At 36.3% G+C, this 20,451-nt stretch overlaps 3 protein-coding genes across 5 annotated transcripts; 1 reads left to right on the plus strand and 2 right to left on the minus strand.

Annotated features, from left to right (window-relative positions):
- Positions 1–1,337: 1,337 nt before the first annotated feature.
- LOC124532224 (angiomotin-like protein 2) lies at positions 1,338–16,916 on the minus strand. 2 transcript variants are annotated; one of them, XM_047106996.1, is made up of 18 exons: positions 16,687–16,916; positions 16,378–16,545; positions 15,655–15,830; positions 15,035–15,189; positions 14,650–14,857; positions 14,027–14,232; positions 13,000–13,180; positions 9,695–9,844; positions 9,074–9,182; positions 8,643–8,788; positions 8,273–8,412; positions 7,994–8,194; positions 7,509–7,643; positions 7,296–7,405; positions 6,611–6,736; positions 5,728–5,813; positions 1,755–1,970; positions 1,338–1,640 (listed from the first exon to the last, which is right to left on the minus strand). In XM_047106996.1, the coding sequence occupies exons 2-18, from the start codon at positions 16,448–16,450 to the stop codon at positions 1,380–1,382; spliced, it is 2,679 nt and encodes an 892-aa protein (XP_046962952.1). In that variant the 5' UTR covers positions 16,451–16,545; positions 16,687–16,916; the 3' UTR covers positions 1,338–1,379. The 2 variants fall into 2 exon arrangements, with proteins under 2 accessions (XP_046962952.1, XP_046962951.1); XM_047106995.1 differs by having other exon boundaries at positions 9,695–9,862.
- Positions 16,917–17,394: 478 nt separating this feature from the next.
- LOC124532225 (putative thiosulfate sulfurtransferase, mitochondrial) lies at positions 17,395–19,317 on the plus strand. Of its 2 annotated transcripts, XM_047106997.1 has the most exons (5): positions 17,395–17,669; positions 17,739–17,908; positions 17,985–18,182; positions 18,285–18,447; positions 18,703–19,317. In XM_047106997.1, exons 2-5 carry the CDS (start codon positions 17,800–17,802, stop codon positions 18,752–18,754), a joined length of 522 nt encoding a protein of 173 aa, XP_046962953.1. In that variant the 5' UTR covers positions 17,395–17,669; positions 17,739–17,799; the 3' UTR covers positions 18,755–19,317. The 2 variants fall into 2 exon arrangements, with proteins under 2 accessions (XP_046962953.1, XP_046962954.1); XM_047106998.1 differs by lacking the exon at positions 17,395–17,669 and having other exon boundaries at positions 17,686–17,908.
- On the minus strand, positions 18,851–19,948 carry LOC124532227 (thiosulfate sulfurtransferase/rhodanese-like domain-containing protein 3). The gene is made up of 4 exons (XM_047106999.1): positions 19,930–19,948; positions 19,566–19,754; positions 19,326–19,488; positions 18,851–18,952 (listed from the first exon to the last, which is right to left on the minus strand). The coding sequence occupies exons 2-4, from the start codon at positions 19,702–19,704 to the stop codon at positions 18,901–18,903; spliced, it is 354 nt and encodes a 117-aa protein (XP_046962955.1). The 5' UTR covers positions 19,705–19,754; positions 19,930–19,948; the 3' UTR covers positions 18,851–18,900.
- Between the last annotated feature and the right edge of the window lie 503 nt (positions 19,949–20,451).

A 20,451-nucleotide genomic window follows, 5' to 3' on the forward strand; every position in this document is an offset into this window, starting at 1 on the left:
GAGTCCATTAGCTAAATTATTGTGATTTTTTGATTTAGAAAAAGTATTAACATTCTTATTAATAAAATAAGAAAGAAGTATCTTCTATGATTTTGAATCAATACATGATATAATTTTATTTAAGAATTAAAAATAAATAAAATTTATATAGATTAATTCTATTACAAATAAAGAAAATGATGCATCTCCAACTTCTATGCTGTTACCCATCAACCCGATGCCATCGTCATACAAACAATTTCATACAGAAATAGATGCAACGATTTTCGAGCATTATATAAGTTTATAAACAATCGAAATAATGATACCTACCAGTATTAATTATTATCGTCGGATAATAATTAAACTGCAAATATATCACGACGGTTATTACCTCGATATTTTTTTAGATAAATTTATCTAATCGTAGGAATTCTTACTACAGATTTACATTAAAATTCAATGTTTTTATTTTCTTAGGGTCGCAGACAATAAGAATGTAATCAGAGCTTTGTTTGTCATTTGCCCATTAAGGACTGATAATGTATAATTTTAATAAATGCAAATTTAAAATATTGCCTATATTCTGATAATTAATAAAAGAATATACGATATTTCGCTATATTATTTACATTATTCTTGGGCACCTTGTACTAACTGAATAGAGTCAGTCTTTAGTCACATTTAAAAAAGAAGTAAAGTATGTAGGTAGACTATTTTGCAAGAAGACAGACACTACTCTTAATTTCTTTAGTTTTATTCTGTAACAATATAAATATATTGATAAATTATAGTTTAGTCATTAATATTTTACTATTAACAACCAATATCATTAAATATAACTATTCAATTAAAAAAACATCACGCGATTCACTATTATTATCATTCTTGTTTCAAATTATGTGTTTGACAGGAAAAAGTGAAATGTGATACTGATCATTTGAAATGTTCTAAGAATTTCAACTTGTTTCCTATATTACTTCGTATGAATTATCTGATCATGACAATTAAATTATACTTATAAGTACAGGGGCTGATGTAAGGTCTTCAACTGTAATAAGAAAATACTGACAGGGATTTAAAATTGTACTAATTACGTATTAAGCTGTTGATAAGATCGCGAAGGTCGGCGAAGAGTATTTTTGTATTCCATTCATCTTTATCACAGAGTATTCATATCCTAAACTATCTCTTTCGGATTGTATCGTACACAGTACATCCACTTTTTTTTTTCTCGATCCCTTATACCTCACTTGCCTGTAATGTCGACTTCTTGAAAAATTTTGTTCATTGAAAAATGCGTGTTCATGTTTGCATGTAAAATTAATAAGTACCTGAATTGCATGAAATTTTTTCCTCGTTTTTTTAAGTTAATCAAAAAACATATTTTATTATATTTATTAAAATTGTATGCGATAATGGTGTGTCCTTTTATTATTATCTTTGGCGGATTCGGCTGAGCGACGGCGGGCGGCGGCGTACACCGCCAGCTTGGAGGGTGAGGGGAGACTCGAGTCGCGCGGCCGTACAAGCGACTCCCGCGACTCCGCCGCCGGCAGGGATGCCGATGTAGGCACGGAAGGCAACTTCCGGACCGTGTCGTACGGTAAAGGGGAGCTACGTGACGCTGTGGACGCTATTGAACCTGATCCGTCCGAGTCCTGAAAGAACATCGCTATTATACAACAGATTCGTCAATATTCATAATGATCCTATTTTTTCCTAATTTCTTGTAATATTCAGACTTCAGTGCTTTCGTCCAAAGAAAAACTAACCTTTCTTGCATCTCTGTGTTCAAGTCGGTCATATCTCGTATTCCTGGCGGAAGGCTTGCGCGGAGGTCGCGGCAGGGCGGAGGGCGGTGGCGGCAGACTGGAGGAGCGCGTTTGCTGCGAGGCTCGTCCCTGACGCTCCAGCAGCAACGCCTCTTCGCCGCGCCCGCCCCCGCGACCTCCCACTGCCGTGAGCCCGGGGAAGCAGCACAGACCTCGCTACAGATTATGAATGTCACGTAAAAGGCAATGAGAATTTCTGCTATAAATAATTTTATATTACTATTCCACATTTTACTTACGACCCATTATTTAACAAATCAATTAAGTAACATTTGTAATTATATTATGACTGCTAACTCTACCCCGCGGTATATTTCGGATTGAGAATAGGTATGTTAAACCCTTGCCTATAATTTTCTTCATTTGTTGACGTTAATTGGTTACCAATTCCTTTCCTAGATTTTTTGTGAGAAGTTATCTGATAATAAATAAACAGCCAATCTTTTCAACTTTACTGATAACGAGCTCAACATTTTCAACAAATCTGGCGAGCCCCAAGCCCGTTACGTGATGATTTTATCAGTGATTTGAAATATTATGTATTTTAATTTATTTCTAATCAGACCTATATTGATATTGAACTAGCTCTAGTAACCATGTTTTAATCTCAGATCTAAATTAGTGACCAACGTTCAGAATGGTCTGCAAACATATGGTAATTGGCTCTATCTTAATCTCTTTTATAAAAATCGAGTGGCTATACAAAAAAGTTATTGACCAGCTGTCCAAAACTATTGATTTAATTACAAGAAATGCCGGGGTTGTAGTTGTACATGCGAAGTATTATTATCATTTATATCCAGCTGATCTTTTGTTTCATCTCAATTTTAAACAAGAGCCTCCAAGGAAGAGAGAAAAAAGCATTCTGACAGCTATGGATCAAATTATAAGATTACTCTTTGCCACAAAATCGAGCAGGGCTACAGTAAGACATTGTTTTTAAAAATGCGTGTGTTTACACGATATAAGTGAAACTAATTAATTTTTCTTCGTAGTTTTCTAATCACAAGGATCCTAAAGAAGTTTCACTTGTTTTTTTTTTAATATGCTATGTATCACAACTGATAATTGAGGTTTATAATACGATATTAAAAAGCATATACTTAGTTAAGTTGAAACAAAAACCTAAGTATTAAACAGTAACAGGTCTGTTATTAAGTTAACGAACTGGCACAATGGAGCGCTACAAACAAACGTGAATATAATTAGTAACTCTTACCTCATTACGGAAGCAGCGCTGAAGAAAGTTGTAACATCACCACTTTAATACGAGCACTCGTAACGCATCACTGGCGATTTTATACAGACGGCTTACCTTACTCTTTTTCCAAGAAACGATTAGTTTTACCAATTTCAGAGCACATTAAACATAATCCGTAATAATGTATGTACTTTTCGATGGTATTGTCTATTTAACGCTCGCATAAAAAATCAGTGAAGCTGATTATGTATAGCGGTTACATCAGTCGTATCAGTGGGTGCCGCGTCACACAATCATGTCTCATTATAAAAGCAAAACATTTCGGAGTTAGATTCCCGAAATGAAAACTAATAAGCCTCAGTTCCAATACCTTGTGATTTAATAGAATTAATAAAACAATTTTTGTTCGTCACATTTTCGGGATTCCAACGGGTTGAAAGAAAACAGTGTAAATGTTAATATTTAATAAACTCAAAAGCCTCTAGTATTAGGAATATTTATTAAAACTACAACAAACAAAACATGATTTTTTATTAATAAACATGCTCCTTCTAAAAATATATCGAGTACAAAACTTTACCAAAATGTCCATTGTATAAACTCGCTAAGTAAAGATCTTATTCGTAAAGCCTCCTTCAGTCGGCTGTCTCGGCGACACGGTATATAATGCACCGAGCTATACTATACACATATATACGAGTAATCAGTAAAAGACGGATTGTATACATCATAGTTTTATCTTTCGTTTAAAAAGATAAAAAAGATTAGCAAACCTTTTTCTAGCATCTTATTAATAATAATTATCTTCGAAGACTTACACAGATAATCTACAGCAGTAGATACAATCTTAAGTAAAATTAAAAACTAAAATAAATACGAATAGTTATATAGAAAATCCATCACATAACAGAATTACTAACAAATAGTAATATTTTACAACAGACGAGCAAACAAGTTATTTTTATTCTAACTTTGGCGTGCTTTGTGACCAATCCTTTACAACAACAGATGCCATCCAGTTATGAGCATATTCCTTGGACTTTTTTAAAGTATAAATTAAATATAAAATTAATAATCTTTTAAATATATCTAGGATTATATTAATAATCAATTACAACGACTAGTGGAGTTAATTCCATTTGCATACCACAGAGATTCTTAAAAATCTACATAATTCATATTGGCACCGATATTTTTGTATTTTGTGTTCATATTGTAAGGCTTGCGAATAAGGCACAAGGTCAAATTGTTTAGCTATTTTTTTTAATCTGCGCAATACATTTTTTATTGAATATTTTCGATAAATTGTTTAATAGAACTGCGTGATTATTATATAAAATAGACTTGGTAGACATTTTACGCTTATATAAGGATCTCAAGTACACATACTTCACATCTAAATAGGAAACAGCGAACAGTTATGTCGCAATACAAATATTACGTACTCTTAAATTACGTGTAAAAAAATAGTGGATTTTCAGAAAGTCGATTAATTATAGTTATATTAAATCCATAAATTATTATACGATAGACATGACATTTATTATGAAAATTTCGTATAAATTACTGGCCGAATATAATTCTAAGAATCCAAATTCTTAGTAATTGGCGCTTTAACGGTTAGAAGCTTATTGTTAGACAAAGTAAATCAAAACAATCTAAAACCACACAACACAAAAGCTACACACTATTAACAGTATCATCGGGAATGTTAATGCAACGCTGCGAAACTATTGGAATGTCTGGTTTGTTCGTTTATTTTTGCTGTACTGACAAATTCATTAAACTTTGCATACAAAACATGGCAGAGCGTCGTAGATCATGAGTGATTTATTGTTGACGTACGAATGATAAATCTATTTTACTGTTCTGCATACATTTTGTGTATTAAGTTTGTGAGATGTTTGTAATTCTGGTAATTTTCTTATTAAGATTCAGTTCATTTTATTTGTGTTCGTATGCTTGTGAGGATGTGGAAAGTGTCAGACCAGCTCGTAGGTAAGACGCTGATTATATTTTACTATTTATAATATGTTGTCTAAGCAGTTTGTTATCAAAGACAAAAATCAAATATAATATATTTTTGAAATTGATGTTACAATTCAATGATTATTAAAAATATCATAACAGCTAGGATCTTTTTTGTTTAACAATCAAGTCACATAATTTTTGGATGTGTTTCTAATGAAATACTTTTATAATATTATCTTGTCTTGAAATAGAATACATCATTTTAACGTGGATATTTGTTTCAAATAAATTTGTACAAAGTAGTAAACAATGTTATAAACAAACATTAAGCCAGGAGCTTTGATAAAGTTACTTCATTCTCGTTTTAAATATTTTGTCCTTGTACAGATTTAAATGAGACAATATCGTAATCCAAAGTATCGTATTTTTAATAAATTTCGGTTTGGTATTGAATGATGAAAAAATGGTTATAACCATGAGTGAACGCAGCGATAGATTAAGAATCACTATATTTAGCAAAAATATGAAGTGAAATTAAGTTCTTCGGATTTATTACATTAGTGTGCTTCCATAGTACGCATACTTAATTGATTCGCCCGTAGTCACGTATAGGGACATGTAGCGGGGCCATATGTGTCAGTAGTAGTTGGCATGCGGGCGGGAGTGCGAGGAGTGAGACGAGTGCGAGGAGTGCGAGGAGTGCGGGGAGTGCACGTGGGGAGCGTCGGGGAGGAAACTCACGGCGGGCACGGGCGGCCGCTCCAGCCGCGACTCCAGTGCCGCTAGTTGCTCCTCTAGCCGGAGCGACGAACTGTCGAATCCACAACCTGTGCGAATGATATTAGTTTCAATCCAAATCCCATCTTATTGCGAAAAGCTCAATATGTGCAGACTGCTAAACGAAAGTCGCATGTTCGATGCCGACCTTTGAGCATATGTCATCTCTACATAAGACTAGTATTTCGTTCGAAACAAAAATATATCATGCAAAATTTTGTGTAGTAGTCAATGACAACTCTGAGGTAACGACGGCCTTAATAACACTGCCTTTAAAATTTAATATCATTATTTGCCGAGTACATTTGTCAAGATAATTTTAACACGACGAATAATGTATAATGTACTAATATTACAAGCCGAAGATTCAAAATACAGAACAGAATTGAAATTTATATGAATATTAAATTCTGTCAACTTGTGAAGCATGCTGATAATAGGCTATTTGACTGGTTTTTAAAATCCATTTTATATTATTTAGTAGAAGTTAAGGACCCCAGTAACAGTTGATTTTATTTATTTTTAGTACATATTTGCCGAAAAATATCATATTTAAATAGCGAGCAAAAACGCTACTTGGACAATATGGCGCTGTAATGGGGTCGGTGACGTCACTTTCTTGTATTTTAATCTGTGGTACATATAGTAGAAAAGCAAGAGTAACAAGAAAGTGACTTATTTTTAAGTATTATTAAGTATTAGTTTCAAGTTTAAGTATTATTTTCAACTTTCGTTCGTAAATAACCATTTTTAAACTCATAATATATACTGATTACAATAATTCCCAATTTATTTTTCGCATCGTCAAATAGCCTATTAGACTGCAGCGTGTAGCTCGTGCGCGTACCGCTGGCGTTGTCGGCGTGCGGCGAGTAGTTGCGGCGCGCGAGGTGTCGGTAGCGGCCCGCCACGCCCGCCGCGCCCGCCGACACGCCCTCCGCCGACGAGAACGAAGCGCCCGACGACAGCCCCACTGCCGGCACACTCGGTTACACGCCAGTCACCGCCCTACGACATTCTCCGAGGGGCCTCCGAACTTTAGACTCACACACACAGTGGCGTAGCTATCGTAGGGCAGGTGGTGCAGTGCACCAGGGCCCCGGAGTTCTGGGGGCCCTCTAAACTATACCTTAAGCTTCTGAAGTTAGAAAAACAAGATTTCTTATTTGGTATTTATAATTTTAAAGCGTAATTATTAGTTTGAGGGATGGGGGAATTATTTTAGAGGAATGGGAAAGAGGGGGTGGGGGCCCGATTCTTTTTCTATTCACCGGGGCCCTTCCTCACCTAGCTACGCCACTGCACACACACTCACACTTTAAACTCGAAAACAACAATAAACTTGTGGACGTACATTCGTACGTACACGTACATTATTGAGAGCTGAGATAGCCCAGTAGTTAGAACATGTGCATCTTGTGATTACGAGTTCAAACTCAATAATTACTTTTATATAATTGCTTTATATGTATATAATACAGTTACTTTTTTACGGAAAGAAAAGTAATTGGTAAAGTCTGTATAAAGCATACCGAGTTCCTCGCGACTGGAGTTGTTTCGCAGCGACGCCGCGCTCGTGTGCTTCTGCAGCACCTTTATCATCGCGTCACGCTCGGCCACTTTCGATTCAAGCTCCTTGACTCTGATATTAAAATAAGTCATGTTTAATTGCGATCATTAACAACAAAACCGCTAGTTATGTTTCACTAGGGTTTCTCCTATCTCTTGCAGCCCGGCGACGCTACCTGCTCTCGAGGTCGGCCACCTTCTTCTGCGCCGAGTGGAGCTCGTCCATGTGACGGATCTTCTCGCTGCGCGCCTCCGCCATCAGCCTCTCCGACTCGGCCGACGTCTTTTCGAGCGCAGCTATTTTAGCATCTCTGTAAATAGAAATACGGTTTTTTTTTGTTTTTATGGAATAGGTTGGCGGACGAGCATATGGGCCACCTGATGGTAAGTGGTCACCGTCACCCATAGACAATGACGCTGTAAGAAATATTAACTATTCCTTACATCTGAGAGTACTGTTGTTTGGCGGTAGAATAACTGGTGAGTGGGTGGTACCTACCCAGACGGGCTTGCACAGAGCCCTACCACCAAGAAAATCTTCACTGGCAGCATAAGACAGCTTATTGACTAACTTAGCAGCAGGAGATCTATGTCAGCACAGGCGGACCACCAACACTAGGCCTGTACAACTCGGGTGTGTACTGATGTCCCGTAGACTCACTTGGGTATGGAGGCGGCGGAGACGGCGGCCTGGCGCAGCGCCGCCTCCTCCAGGTAGCGCTGCTCCCACTTGGCGCACTCGCCCTCCAGCGCCAGCAGCCGCTCGTCGCGCTCGCGCAACGCGCGCCGCAGCTCCGCCTCCGCGCCCGCCTCGCCGCACGCGCCCGCGCCCGCCGCGCCCGCGCATGCGCACTCGCGCGACCTGTAGGCGCACACGGGGTAATCGGATCATTGGCTCGCGAGGCCAGGGGGAGTGTCGCGTGTAGACGCGTGCGCGTACCGGAGCGCCTGCAGCTCGGTCTCCAGCTGCGCGCGCAGCTTGCGCTCGGTGTGCTCGCGCCGGTCGGACGCCTGCTGCAGCGAGCCCAGCGCGCGCTGCAGGCCCAGCACGCGCTCCACGTAGCCGCCCGCGTGCCGGCACTGCCGCACACATTACGGGTTACAGCGGGGAACGCGACTGCGTATGGTTAGACGAACGAGTGGGCAAATTGTTTGTAGTACAGTGACGAAAAGATAAAAACGAAATATATTATATAATATGAATTATATACACCTAATTTTAAGCAAATTGAAACCACACAATACAATAAGCTAAAAGCTCATAGGCCTCGTAAGCGCGTATAATACGCTAATAATATGTCGTGGCGTACCTCGTCCTCGAGGCGCACGACGTTGGCCTGCGCGTTGGTGAGCGCGGTGTCGAGGATGTCGATGTGCGTGCGCTGCTCCTGCAGCGTGGCGCGCTGCGCCGCCATCTCGATCTCCTGGCGCTCCTTCGCGCACGCCAGCTCCTTGTCTGCGCACGCGCCGTCGGCCACAATAACACTTACATTACAGTCGCGTACAGGAAACACGAATCAAAACCAATAAAAATTGGTATAAAAATGTCGTATACTCTATTTTTTTTTTACTCTTCTACTTACTATAAATCTATAGTTATCTAATATCAATACGAAGACTAATCAATAATATCCCAGACAAAAATTACCGTTATGTATACATTTACAATATCTAGCTTAAACGTATTAAACAATAATTACAACGAACTAGTCTATCGCGATTTAATTATTTATTATCTTACTCTGCGTGATCAGCTGCGCGATCAGCATTTCCCTGCTCTGCAGCTCCTTGCGCAGCGCCTCGCTGCTGCTGTCGCCCTCTGCGCGCACGCCTTGCGACATCAACTCCACCTGAAATCATAATTATAAAATTATGACACACCTTGTAACTACACACTTCCGGTTGACATTTAAATGATAATGAAACTTCAAAGTATAACTTCCTCATAAACGTGACGCTATTTAATGGAAAGGATTTGATAGATTTAACCGCGAGTAAAGATCAGTAACTATTCTGGGTGTAACTGGAGCCTGTGAGACAGCGCACGTCCAGTGGCGTAGCTATCGTAGGGCAGGTGGTGCAGTGCACCAGGGCCCCTGAGTTCAGGGGGGGCTCTTAACTAAAACTTAAGCTTCTCAAGTATCTATAATTTTAAAGCGTAATTATAATTTAAGACGGATGGGAAAGGGAGGGGGGGGCGATTCTTTTTCTATTCACCGGGGCCCTTATTCACCTAGCTACGCCACAGCGCACGTCGCTTGCAGCGCTGCGGTGCGTCGGCGGCAGGCTGCAAGAGGGGGGAGACCACTGCGCACGTCGCTTGGGCTTAGGCTGCAAGAGGGGGGGGGGGTAGTGCACTCGCCTGCTGCTTGAGCGCGCGGTTGAGGTCGTGCAGGCGGCGGCAGTCGGCCTGCAGGCGCACGCGCGCGGCGCGCTCGAGGCGCTCGCGGCGCTCGCACGAGCCCACCAGCTCTTCGTGCGCCGAGCGCACCTTCTCCACTTCCTCCTCCAGCTTGTATAGCAGGAAAGACTTGACACTCTTTATTTCACTGAATCATTTGGTATTACTACAAACATCTATAATAGGACGACTATAATTTGACGACCTCCATGGTCGAGTGGTGTGTACACCGGTTTTCATGGGTACGCCACTCTGAGGTCCCGGGTTCGATTCCCGGCCGAGTCGATGTAGATTACCATTAGTTTTCTATGTTGTCTTGGGTCTGGGTGTTTGTGGTACCGTCGTTACTTCTGATTTCCATAACACAAGTGCTTCAGCTACTACATTGGGATCAGAGTAATGTATGTGATGTTGTCTCATATTTATTTATTATTATTTATAATAGGAGTATTCCTATTATATTATATATATATATAATATAATCACTGAATCCTCTAAGCAGATATGTTAATAAAGGAAAAGACTTTGCTTTACACACACCAGAACCAGAAAATAATAAATATTTTTTTATAATGTATTACAAATATTTGACGTTTAACATGTACAGCGGATATGCCGCAAGAATCTTTTGTAACGTAATGTTTTCTTAATATATATATATATATATATATATATATATATATTATATCAGCAGCAATGCAATCTCGATTAATACTAGAGCTATATGTATACGACCGTCGGTTACAGCTGTGATATGGCTCTAGTGTTACTCGAGATTGGATTGCTGTTGAAAATTAATATTTATAATGATGCAATGAATTATTTCAAACTGTTCTAATTTTTTGGGGTTTGGGTAATAGTTCAAAAGTATTATCAATTTGTAGTATTTTTCAAAACATTCAATAAGCTATGACTATTCACTAAATTAAAAAAATATATATATAACCAGATAAGGTAAATAAATGTGTATATTACTAAACAAATTTCACTAAAATATAAAGGCAGTGAGTTTAACCAATTCTTTATTCTTTAAACATACACCCGTTTTGTATCTTTTGTTACAGATTCATACAAACAACATTCATCTAATTTATAGGAATACTTGATATTGCTATATATTATGATAATAGCTTACACGATTTATATTTAGAATTCGTAGATCACTAATATTTTCATGACAAAATTAATTCTATTTTATAGAAATACGATAAATCAAAATATCTTTATTCAAGTAGGTTTATAAAAGTACTATTGAATCGTTTTGTTGTATTAAATATAAAGCTATCACCGGTTCGAAAAGTAAATTCTGCCGAGTAGAGTCAGCATGAAAATCAGTAGTTACTCATTACCAGTTTTTTACGTATGTTGTCATTAAAATATCCTTCCTATAAATAAATACTAAGTCGTAATCATTATTTTAAAAAAAAATTAAAGGTGTTTTATGTCTATTAAAATAATCTCTTTTTGAATCAAGCCACGATCGTTTATACGAGAAAAGACGAATCGTCGCTCCAGGCATAATAATACAAACGCAAGGTTACGATTTTGTGAATCACGGCAAAAAATAGCAGAAGTAAGTGCAACGCACTTTACACTGATTTTCATTCAAATCCAACGAACGACGATACAGAAAGTGCGAAAATAAACATTGCTCATCATCTGAATTAGATTTACGGAGAATCGTACGATCATCGGTATATCTCGGGGTGACCTAATTTTTTTTGCAATTTATACATTCCTAATATTATAGACGCTTCGAGGCTTCGAATTTCGATTCCTAATCACAATCACATTTCAAATTCTGCGAATTTACATCCACAGATAAATAATCACACTGAAAGTAAACAAAAAAACTGCCTAGTTATAAAAAAAAATTAAAAAAAAAATGATTAACTTTTGTAAGGGAGAACTTCAAAAAACAAAATAAATAGATGGTTATCAAGTATACGCGTTGGTCTCGTATTAAGTCTAGCAGATGTAAGGTATCCTATGTTCTTTACTGAACAAGTAAACGATCGTTTGAAAAGTTGAGACAAATCAAAGGATCAAACTCTTTGGGCATATATCATATTATTTAGAATACTGAATCAAACATTTCATCAACATCAAAAAAGCTATATAACCTGGAATAATATAACATTCGAATTTGCATATCATTTTGAGAAACAAAATATAAATGAAATGAGATAAAAATATTGCCTTTGATAAAAGCAATAACCTAGGTATTTAAAAAGGTACAGTGAAAGTTGATGTGAATTGACCTTATTATATTTATTCCCAAACGTATATGATGCATGTTCGACTTGTACCAGAACCTTTAACATTTCTGCTAAGAGCTCGGCGCTAACCTTGTTTTGAAATAAAATTCGACCGAGAACAATTTCACTTTCACATTTCAACCGTGATTACACACGAGGCCTTCGAGACGGAAAATAATTTCTACTCGCATTCACTTTCACGGTAAAGTCCCTGTGACGAAACAAAGTTTGTTTTTAAAAAAAGCAACATATACGACTTCGTTTTGTTTCCTTACCCAGCATTGCTAAACTGTTTACTTTTCTTTATCTACACCCGTGGTTATACTAAAAAGTACACCTTTGTGCATGTTTCTAATCGAACATTATATATATATTTTTATGGTATAGGTTGGCGGACGAGCATATGGGCCACCTGATGGTAAGTGATCACCAACACCCATAGACAATGACGCTGTAAGAAATATTAAATATTCTTTATATCGTCAATGTGCCACCAACCTTGGGAACTAAGATGTTATGTCCCTTGTGCCTGTAGTTACACTGGCTCACTCACCCTTCAAACCGGAACACAACAGTACTGAGTACTGTTATTTGGCGTAAGAATAACTGATGAGTGGGTGGTACCTACTCAGACGGGCTTGCACAAAAAAGTAAAGTAAAGTAACAGCCTGTAAATTTCCCACTGCTGGGATAAGGCCTCCTCTGCCATTAAGAGAGGAGATAAGGAGAGGGTTTGGAACATATTCCACCACGCTGTTCCAATGCGGGTTGGTGGAATGCACATGTGGCAGAATTTCGATGAAATTAGACACATGCAGGTTTCCCCACGATGTTTTCCTTCACCGCCGAGCACAAGATGAATTATAAACACAAATTAAGCACATATATATAGTGGTGCTTGCCTGGGTTTGAACCCGCATTCATCGGTTAAGATGCACGCGTTCTAACCACTGGGCCATCTAGCTTGCACAAAGCTAGATCTAAACTGATGGGGGGGGGATGGCTCACCTTGTCGGTCTTGGCGACGCGCTCGCAGGCGTCGGCCAGCTGGCGCTTGAGCTGGTGGTTCTCAGCCGCCAGCGCGTCCAGCACGGCGGCGAAGGCGTCGTCGGGCTCGGCCAGCGAGCCCTCCCCGCCGCTGCACCAGCCGCTGGACTCCGAGCCGCCCGGCGCCGCGCGCACGCCCACGCTGACACAACCACACTTACGACTTATCGGAGGCCCGACTGATTCTTTTACTCCGAATTTTTCAAAACCTAATTAATTCTATTCATAATTCATTTATTTATTTGCAAGAATATGGTACACAATACAGGTGTTCATCAATATAAATTCTCATATTCTACCGATTTATCGGTGTGCAAAATATTAAACATGCAATAAATAATAATTTATATAACATTAACAAAAGCAAGACTAACATAAATTCAATCACATTAAAATAAAATAATAAAATAAAATTAAGGAATAAATAATTTAGATTACAAAAAAATAAGGACTACATGATAATACAAATAGTTTCAATATTTTCATCAATTTTTGTCACATAAATATTCATTAACGTTATAGTACGATTTATTCAAAAGCAAATCAAATACCTTTTTTTTTAAACATAGTAAATGGTAAATCCTTTAAGTGGTCGGGAATATTGTTATTGCCTCGACTATCGATCCATCCATCCAGTATAAGAGAGAGATAAGGCGAGCACTAATATGTTGCCACTAGATATGTCACGTGATTCCTGCTCCGGCTCACAGTGGCGTAGCTAGGTGAGGAAGGGCCCTGGTGCGGTGCATAGAAAAAGACTTTGGCCCTCTTCCCCACTTTCCCATCCCTCTTCAACTAATAATTACCCTTCAAAATTATAGATACCAAATAAGATTTTTTTTGCGCAGGGTCATGATTTTCTATCTTCATGACTAAGGTTTAGTTTAGAGGGCCCCCCGAACTCCAGGGCCCTGGTGCACTGCACCACCTAGCCCTATGATAGCTACGCCACTGCCGGCTCACCGCTTGATCGCCCGCAGCGACATACCTGGTCAAATCGGGCTGCGAGCGCGACAGATTAAGCTTCTCCTTGCTCAGCTTGGCCTTGGAGGATTTCCCTTTCCGTTCGTCGCGCGGCTTGGAGGGCGCGCGAGGCCGCGGAGAGGCGGGCGGAGGTGACTGCGCCACCTCTTTAGCGAGGTGTTTTAGTACAGACGACTGGTTAAGGAAATCATCTGGTATCTCGGTTATCTCCTGCCAAACATCAAGACAGATGATTAGGTGAACATGTGATACAAGTAAATTCAGTGGCGTAGCTAAATGAGGAAGGGCCCTGGCGCATAGAAAAATAATCGGGCCCTCGCCTCCTCTTTCCCAGCCCTCTTTAACTAATAATTACCCTTTAAAATTAGAGATACCAAATAAGAAATCTAGTGCGCATGGTATTGATTTTCTAGCTGCAGAAGCTTAAGGTTTAGTTAGGGCCCCCTGAACTCCGGGGCCCTGGTGCACCGCACCACCTGGCCCTACGATAGCTACGCCACTGAGTAAATTCAGCGTTTTCATCATCTAAATTAATACTTTTACTTTATAATATAATAATAAATAATAACTATAATAATAAATAGACAAAATATATAGTTCAAATCAAATAATGCAAGTAGAACATACCTGTACACCATGATCTGGTGGGCTAGTGTAAATCCTCTGACCTCCGACGTCTATATAATTAGCACTTGCCGTTACTGTTTGTTCTTTATGCATTTTAGGTAGAGGTATACCGCTGGGCTTCTTACCCATCTCTGACTTTTTTAATGTGTGGTACGGAGATGATTGGCTGTTTGAATGCTTAACTTCACTAGTGGTTCGTTCGTGTTCTCTATTTATTAAAAACATTAAACATTATTGTCTATTAATATTCAGCTTTCATAACATTATTAGTAAGTAGCTGCAGTTTACACTTTCATTAAAGAAGATGCTTTAAATTAAGACTACTGGTATGCATGAATGTCATACATTTGTTATAAATTATGGTAAGTTAAACCCGTTTGCTTACCGAATAGGCGTTGGTCGTGACGACCAGGAGTCATCTTGGTTATGTATTATAAGAGTGTTATAAGAGGAAGATGATACGTCCAGTGAACTACGGTTGCTGTTGCCACCACCCACTGAATCTTTCAGTGAATTCCGATTGCTGCCTGACACATTATCCTGTTACAAATACATCCCAATTTATATTAACAAAGAACTTGTTGCAATGCATATTAATAGTCCACTGCATAAATAGAATGCCTATCTTCCATACAGAAAGAGTACAAAACAGATTGACAGTGGTGTGCTAATAGTCAGTTAGCTATTTTATTACAAGGTTTTACCAATTTGCGTTCAAATCCTGCAACTGCATATTAAGCCAGCTGCACACAACCTGTGCAACTAAAACTTTGCAAACAGTTTCATTACTGTTGACAACACAATTTAATAAAAGAAAGAAATGAAAATTCAATTAACTTCATAATAGTTTTCAATTAATTTTATTTCATTTTGTATAAATTTGGTATTCACTAAAATATTCTACCTCAATTAAGTAATTTCATCATAAACTTGTTCAATAATCACAGTATTGTATTTAATTAAATGATTATGACATATGAGTTTTAATTTAAGAATAAAAAATACCTTAAGGGAGTTCCTGTTATTGTTATTGTTGTTTGATTGACTCTGATTCTCTTGGCCCTGTGGCTCTACGCGAGCAGTGTGTCTAACAACATACCGTTCCTCTCTGGACAAATTTTCATTTGATGTTGATACATCTGTTTCACTACCGGACAAGCTCTGAGGAAATCCACTTGGCACTGAGGAGTAATTTATATTTATAATCCAATTGTTTTAGCTTATTTTTAACGATTTGTTGATATGAATTAAAATGTATCCCAAAAACTATTTTTACTTAAAAGCCATATGAAAAGGACATATAATGTTTATGTTAAAATAATATAAGGAGCATAAATTAATTTTATACTAACAGGATTGCCATATGAATTACCGCCTAAATTATCAGACATAATTACCAGGGTAATTATATTTTCAAATACAACATTTGATAACTATCAAGTAAAATTACTGAATTCATAATTTACCAAAATAACAATTCTTTAATCATATACAATTATGTTAAACATAAATTAATTACAATAATTTACATTTAAGTAAGTAAGATAAAAATGAAATATCATAAAATATATACTATTTTAACTAACACTTTAGTTACAACCAATACAATATTTGGTAATTCAGAAGTGCTAAATAGGATAAACAAGGGCATTCACATAACAACAGCAATGATTCATGTGATAGGTATGTTGTTTCTAACAATTTAAATAGACAACAATAAACACTCACCACTCTGTTTCTGTGTTCTCTGAATGTTATTAGCGAATGAGAGAAAACGACCTGTCGGTCGCATGGATCCCATTTTTGTGTTCTGACCTTAAAATCTCAACTAGAAATCATTTCACACGACTTTAACAAATATTATATCATATGTATATAATACTACGATTTCCCCATCTGCAAATAAATTAATACCACCGTGTTTATTAACATCACTCTTATAGATAGAAATAGATTGCAATAAGAAAAACGAGGAATAGACTCATTACGATGTGAATATCGCAGCCATGTAACGTGACTAAAAACAACACGTTTTACCTAAGTGTATAAGTTCATTTCTTTAATCAGATTATCTATGAGCTTTTATCACTTGAAGTATAAATGAAAAACGGCAAAATAAATCGTATTACGTCCTTTATACACATTTATGGGAATCAAATTGTTTTAAGGGTCAGCCAGCTGTCAACTAAGAAGTATGTTTTTAATTTTGTCTAATTGTCTATTATCTAAATATCTATTTGTCAAGATTAGCAGCCTGTCAATACCAAAAGCAAAATTTATTTTTTAAATACATGTGAAACGTATTATGCGTGTAATTTTTATACATTTGTGTATACTCAAATTAACATCAGAATGAAATCATTTTGACTTGCAGCACAATAATGCTATATTACGCTAGTAAAAGAAATCGATGCTACTCTGTCTTAATTTTACAAAGATTAAATTACTCATATCCTATAATTTAAGAATAAACAATAAACGATATAAATTTTATTACTTTCCACATGCTGTAAAAATATTAAACCATAATACTATATTAATTCGAAAATTGTACAACCATAAACACGACTATATAATATTTTTTTTTACATAGATAAGTATCACTACGTAGTAGTAAGTACTTAATACTTATTGCTCTTTGAGCCAGTCATATCAGCTACTCTTTGAATAACGAATACTCGATTCTAACACCTATTGACTTATTAAGTAACAAGCACAAATCGGACTATTACGCACAGGGTCGTTTTTAAGGTTCTTTCCGAGACACTGGATATTGCAAAATTCCGACTACCGCACCCTGAACTTTTGCTGACAAATTTTCATAGCAGGAACTAAATAATCATTTATTGGTCTGAACTGGGGATAGAGCCCAGGGCCTTGGGATCTACAGTCTTATATCTAGCCACTAGACATACCAAGACTACAGATGTCTTATAAAAATACACTTTCAAATATTGACAATGACATATGTATTTGTATGACAATTGAAAATTTAAACTAGACGTAGAAAAATCTGAAAGGTATATTTTACATATCGGTTACTTAATATTTAAATTATCTTAATAAGTAATTTAAGTTATTGTTTTTAGGTAAATTTATATTAATTGCAGTTTTAATAATTTACATTTAATAATACCATTAGCACTTAAAATGTTACACAGCATTTTGAAGAGGCCTGTTTACAATTCTGCTATACAATTATTTAAGTTTTTGCCAATACAAACAGAAAAACCAATAAGGAAATTACATTTTGCTAACTGTAAGTACGTCTTGTAGGAAAAATCTGTTATAACATTTACTTACAATTTACAAACAAAATCAACTTCATATAACAGGTCAAATTCGTCGCGAGATAATACATGTGGATGTTTTCCGGCAATTTTCATCAAAAGAACCTCGTATTGAAGAAGTAATAGTAGATTATGATTATGTAAAAAAAGCCACAACTAATGAAAAAATTTTACTCATTGATGTGAGAGAACCTGACGAAATAAAAGAACTAGGAAAAATTCCAAACAGTGTCAACATTCCATGTGCGTACTTTTATATTTAGTGTAAAATGTAATGAAGCATGATATAAAAATGTTTTAGTGATATTATCAATACAAATAACTTTTTTAATTTTGAATTTGTAGTGGGAAATGTGTCTACAGCACTAGGCACAATGACAGAAAATGAATTTCAAAAATTGTACCAAATTAAGAAACCTTCTGAAGATGCAGAAATAATATTTTATTGCATGTCTGGAAAGAGGTCTGGTATGGCTCAACAGAATGCTTTTAACCTGGGATATAAAAAGTGAGGACTATAATTATTTCATTTTGCTTTTTAATTTTTCAATCCATCTATAGAACATATGCAGTGTAGAAAAAGCCACCAGTAGCAGAATTTGTTAACATATATGGGGCTGGAGTCTAATAATATTTACATTGGAAGCAAAGCTGCAAATTGTTTTATAGTTTGGCAATTTTTATGTTTTGCATTGCTCAATTTTCTTTTCTACTATTATCTGTATCTTTCAAATTTTTTTTTATATGAAATGTTTTTTTACAGTGTAAAGAATTATCTTGGAAGTTGGATAGAATGGTCTAGCAAAATGCAGTAATCAAGCTGCAGCAAAATACAATATAAACAGCTAGTCCCACATCCAAAATATATTTTTTTGTTACTTGTATTTTAATAAATAAAACTAGTTTTCATATGTGTTTTATTCATTTATTTCACTGAATTATTAAATATATTTGATTATATTTATTTTTGTTTACTCGACCAATCATTCCAGCTGCCTAGGTAGGTTTTGGATCTGTTAAAGAAATCAAATGTTTAGTACATGCATCTTGCTTAGTATTATAAATTTATAAGTATTAATAATTTTTAGCTTAATTTGACCATAATGGGGATAATGATAGGCTATATTTGAAGCCAATAGCAGAAAATTTAAAAGAATGTTATGGTAGATATAAGTAGTCATGTGTACTTTAGTATGAATAAAGCTATATTATTCTAGAATTGTTTGTTATGCACAATAACAGAGCTATTCAATAATCACATAGAAAATGTGGATCTGAGGTTTATTTATGTATATTCTTTCTACCATTGGAATTGACTGAGTTCCAAAATTGCATTTATATTATGTGATATGACTAAAAATAAAGGACCATATTTTAAGTATATACTTTGTATATCCAAGCTTAAGTGCTTTGTCGAGAGCTTCACTGGAACGTCTACCAGACTGACAATAAAATATAAGCTCATCTGAAGAAGATGGCTTAGGCCTTTGAAATTGCTTTTTGAACTCTTCATCCGACATACTTATTAATGCATCTTGCACATTATTTACTAAAAACAAATAATTGTTAATTTAAAATCATTCTCATTATTAATAAGATGTATCTTGTTATTAATATGGAGAGTACAGGGTATGTTGATGCTAGAAGGTATTTTGCCAGTTGACTTGACCTCTTCTGGACTACGGACATCAATAATCACTTTCTCAGGCTGATGAATTATTTTTAGCATATCCTCATAGCTGAGAACCCTTTTAGGATCAACCATATTTGAATGATCTGCTTGTGCAAGGATGCAACTGTTGTAAAATTTTCTATCTGCAATTTTACAAGAATATTATGACATCAGATTGTGTTTATGAATATTGATTTATGCAATATAAAAATAATTTACTACAATATTTTTTGGTTTGGAAATATATGATTTATAAAAAGTTGTTAAAAAATTCTTCTACATTACAATCCTACATTAAAAAATAAAGGATAAACACACTTATTGGCAAGTTAGGAATCTTTATTCCGAAATGTCTAATAATAAATGAGGATAATAGTGGAAGTGACATTACAGTTTGTTAAAGAAAGCTTACAGTTCCGTAACTTAATATTCTTTAAATATTGATGTACTCTGTAAATAAATCAACTACTTTATTTTTCAACTAATTTATTTGTAACATTGAACTTTTCGCCATACCGAGAATTGTGCTAGTTGATTTAAAAAAACCGTATCTCTTTATTTCATCATTACCTGTATAATTATTAGGTTATTGATGTGCCTCCGGAAAACATACAGCATTGCATGTGAAGAAGCAGTGTATACTTTGCCATTTAGTAACGGTCTTTTGAATATGTTATCTGTGGTACAGCTACCCTAAATGACGGTAGTAGAAAATCCAGCTAGGACACGGTTAACCGTTGGCGCTTTGATCGTCATAGCGTTGTGTACTTTCGCCGAGTGCGGTCGTATTCCGAAAGTACTTAAATAATCCGTAGAATATTTCGAAAAATAATTTTCCGA

This window comes from Vanessa cardui, chromosome 9, assembly GCF_905220365.1.
Source record: "Vanessa cardui chromosome 9, ilVanCard2.1, whole genome shotgun sequence".
Classification (NCBI taxonomy): domain Eukaryota; kingdom Metazoa; phylum Arthropoda; class Insecta; order Lepidoptera; family Nymphalidae; genus Vanessa; species Vanessa cardui.

What these genes read in the sequence shown, in the direction of transcription:
- LOC124532224 (XM_047106995.1), bottom strand. Translation starts at nt 16,450, where the DNA reads ATGGGATCCATGCGACCGACAGGTCGTTTTCTCTCATTCGCTAATAAC. An exon ending in GTGGCCGACCTCGAGAGCAG is followed by an intron (nt 7,406 to 7,508) that starts GTAGCGTCGCCG and finishes TTTTAATATCAG; the next exon opens with AGTCAAGGAGCTTGAATCGA. An exon ending in AGCGGCCGCCCGTGCCCGCC is followed by an intron (nt 1,971 to 5,727) that starts GTGAGTTTCCTC and finishes CATAATCTGTAG; the next exon opens with CGAGGTCTGTGCTGCTTCCC.
- LOC124532225 (XM_047106997.1), top strand. Translation starts at nt 17,800, where the DNA reads ATGTTACACAGCATTTTGAAGAGGCCTGTTTACAATTCTGCTATACAA. An exon ending in GAAATTACATTTTGCTAACT is followed by an intron (nt 17,909 to 17,984) that starts GTAAGTACGTCT and finishes TTCATATAACAG; the next exon opens with GTCAAATTCGTCGCGAGATA. An exon ending in AAACAGTGTCAACATTCCAT is followed by an intron (nt 18,183 to 18,284) that starts GTGCGTACTTTT and finishes TTGAATTTGTAG; the next exon opens with TGGGAAATGTGTCTACAGCA.
- LOC124532227 (XM_047106999.1), bottom strand. Translation starts at nt 19,704, where the DNA reads ATGGTTGATCCTAAAAGGGTTCTCAGCTATGAGGATATGCTAAAAATA. An exon ending in TTCTAGCATCAACATACCCT is followed by an intron (nt 19,489 to 19,565) that starts GTACTCTCCATA and finishes ATTTGTTTTTAG; the next exon opens with TAAATAATGTGCAAGATGCA. An exon ending in CTTAAGCTTGGATATACAAA is followed by an intron (nt 18,953 to 19,325) that starts GTATATACTTAA and finishes TTTCTTTAACAG; the next exon opens with ATCCAAAACCTACCTAGGCA.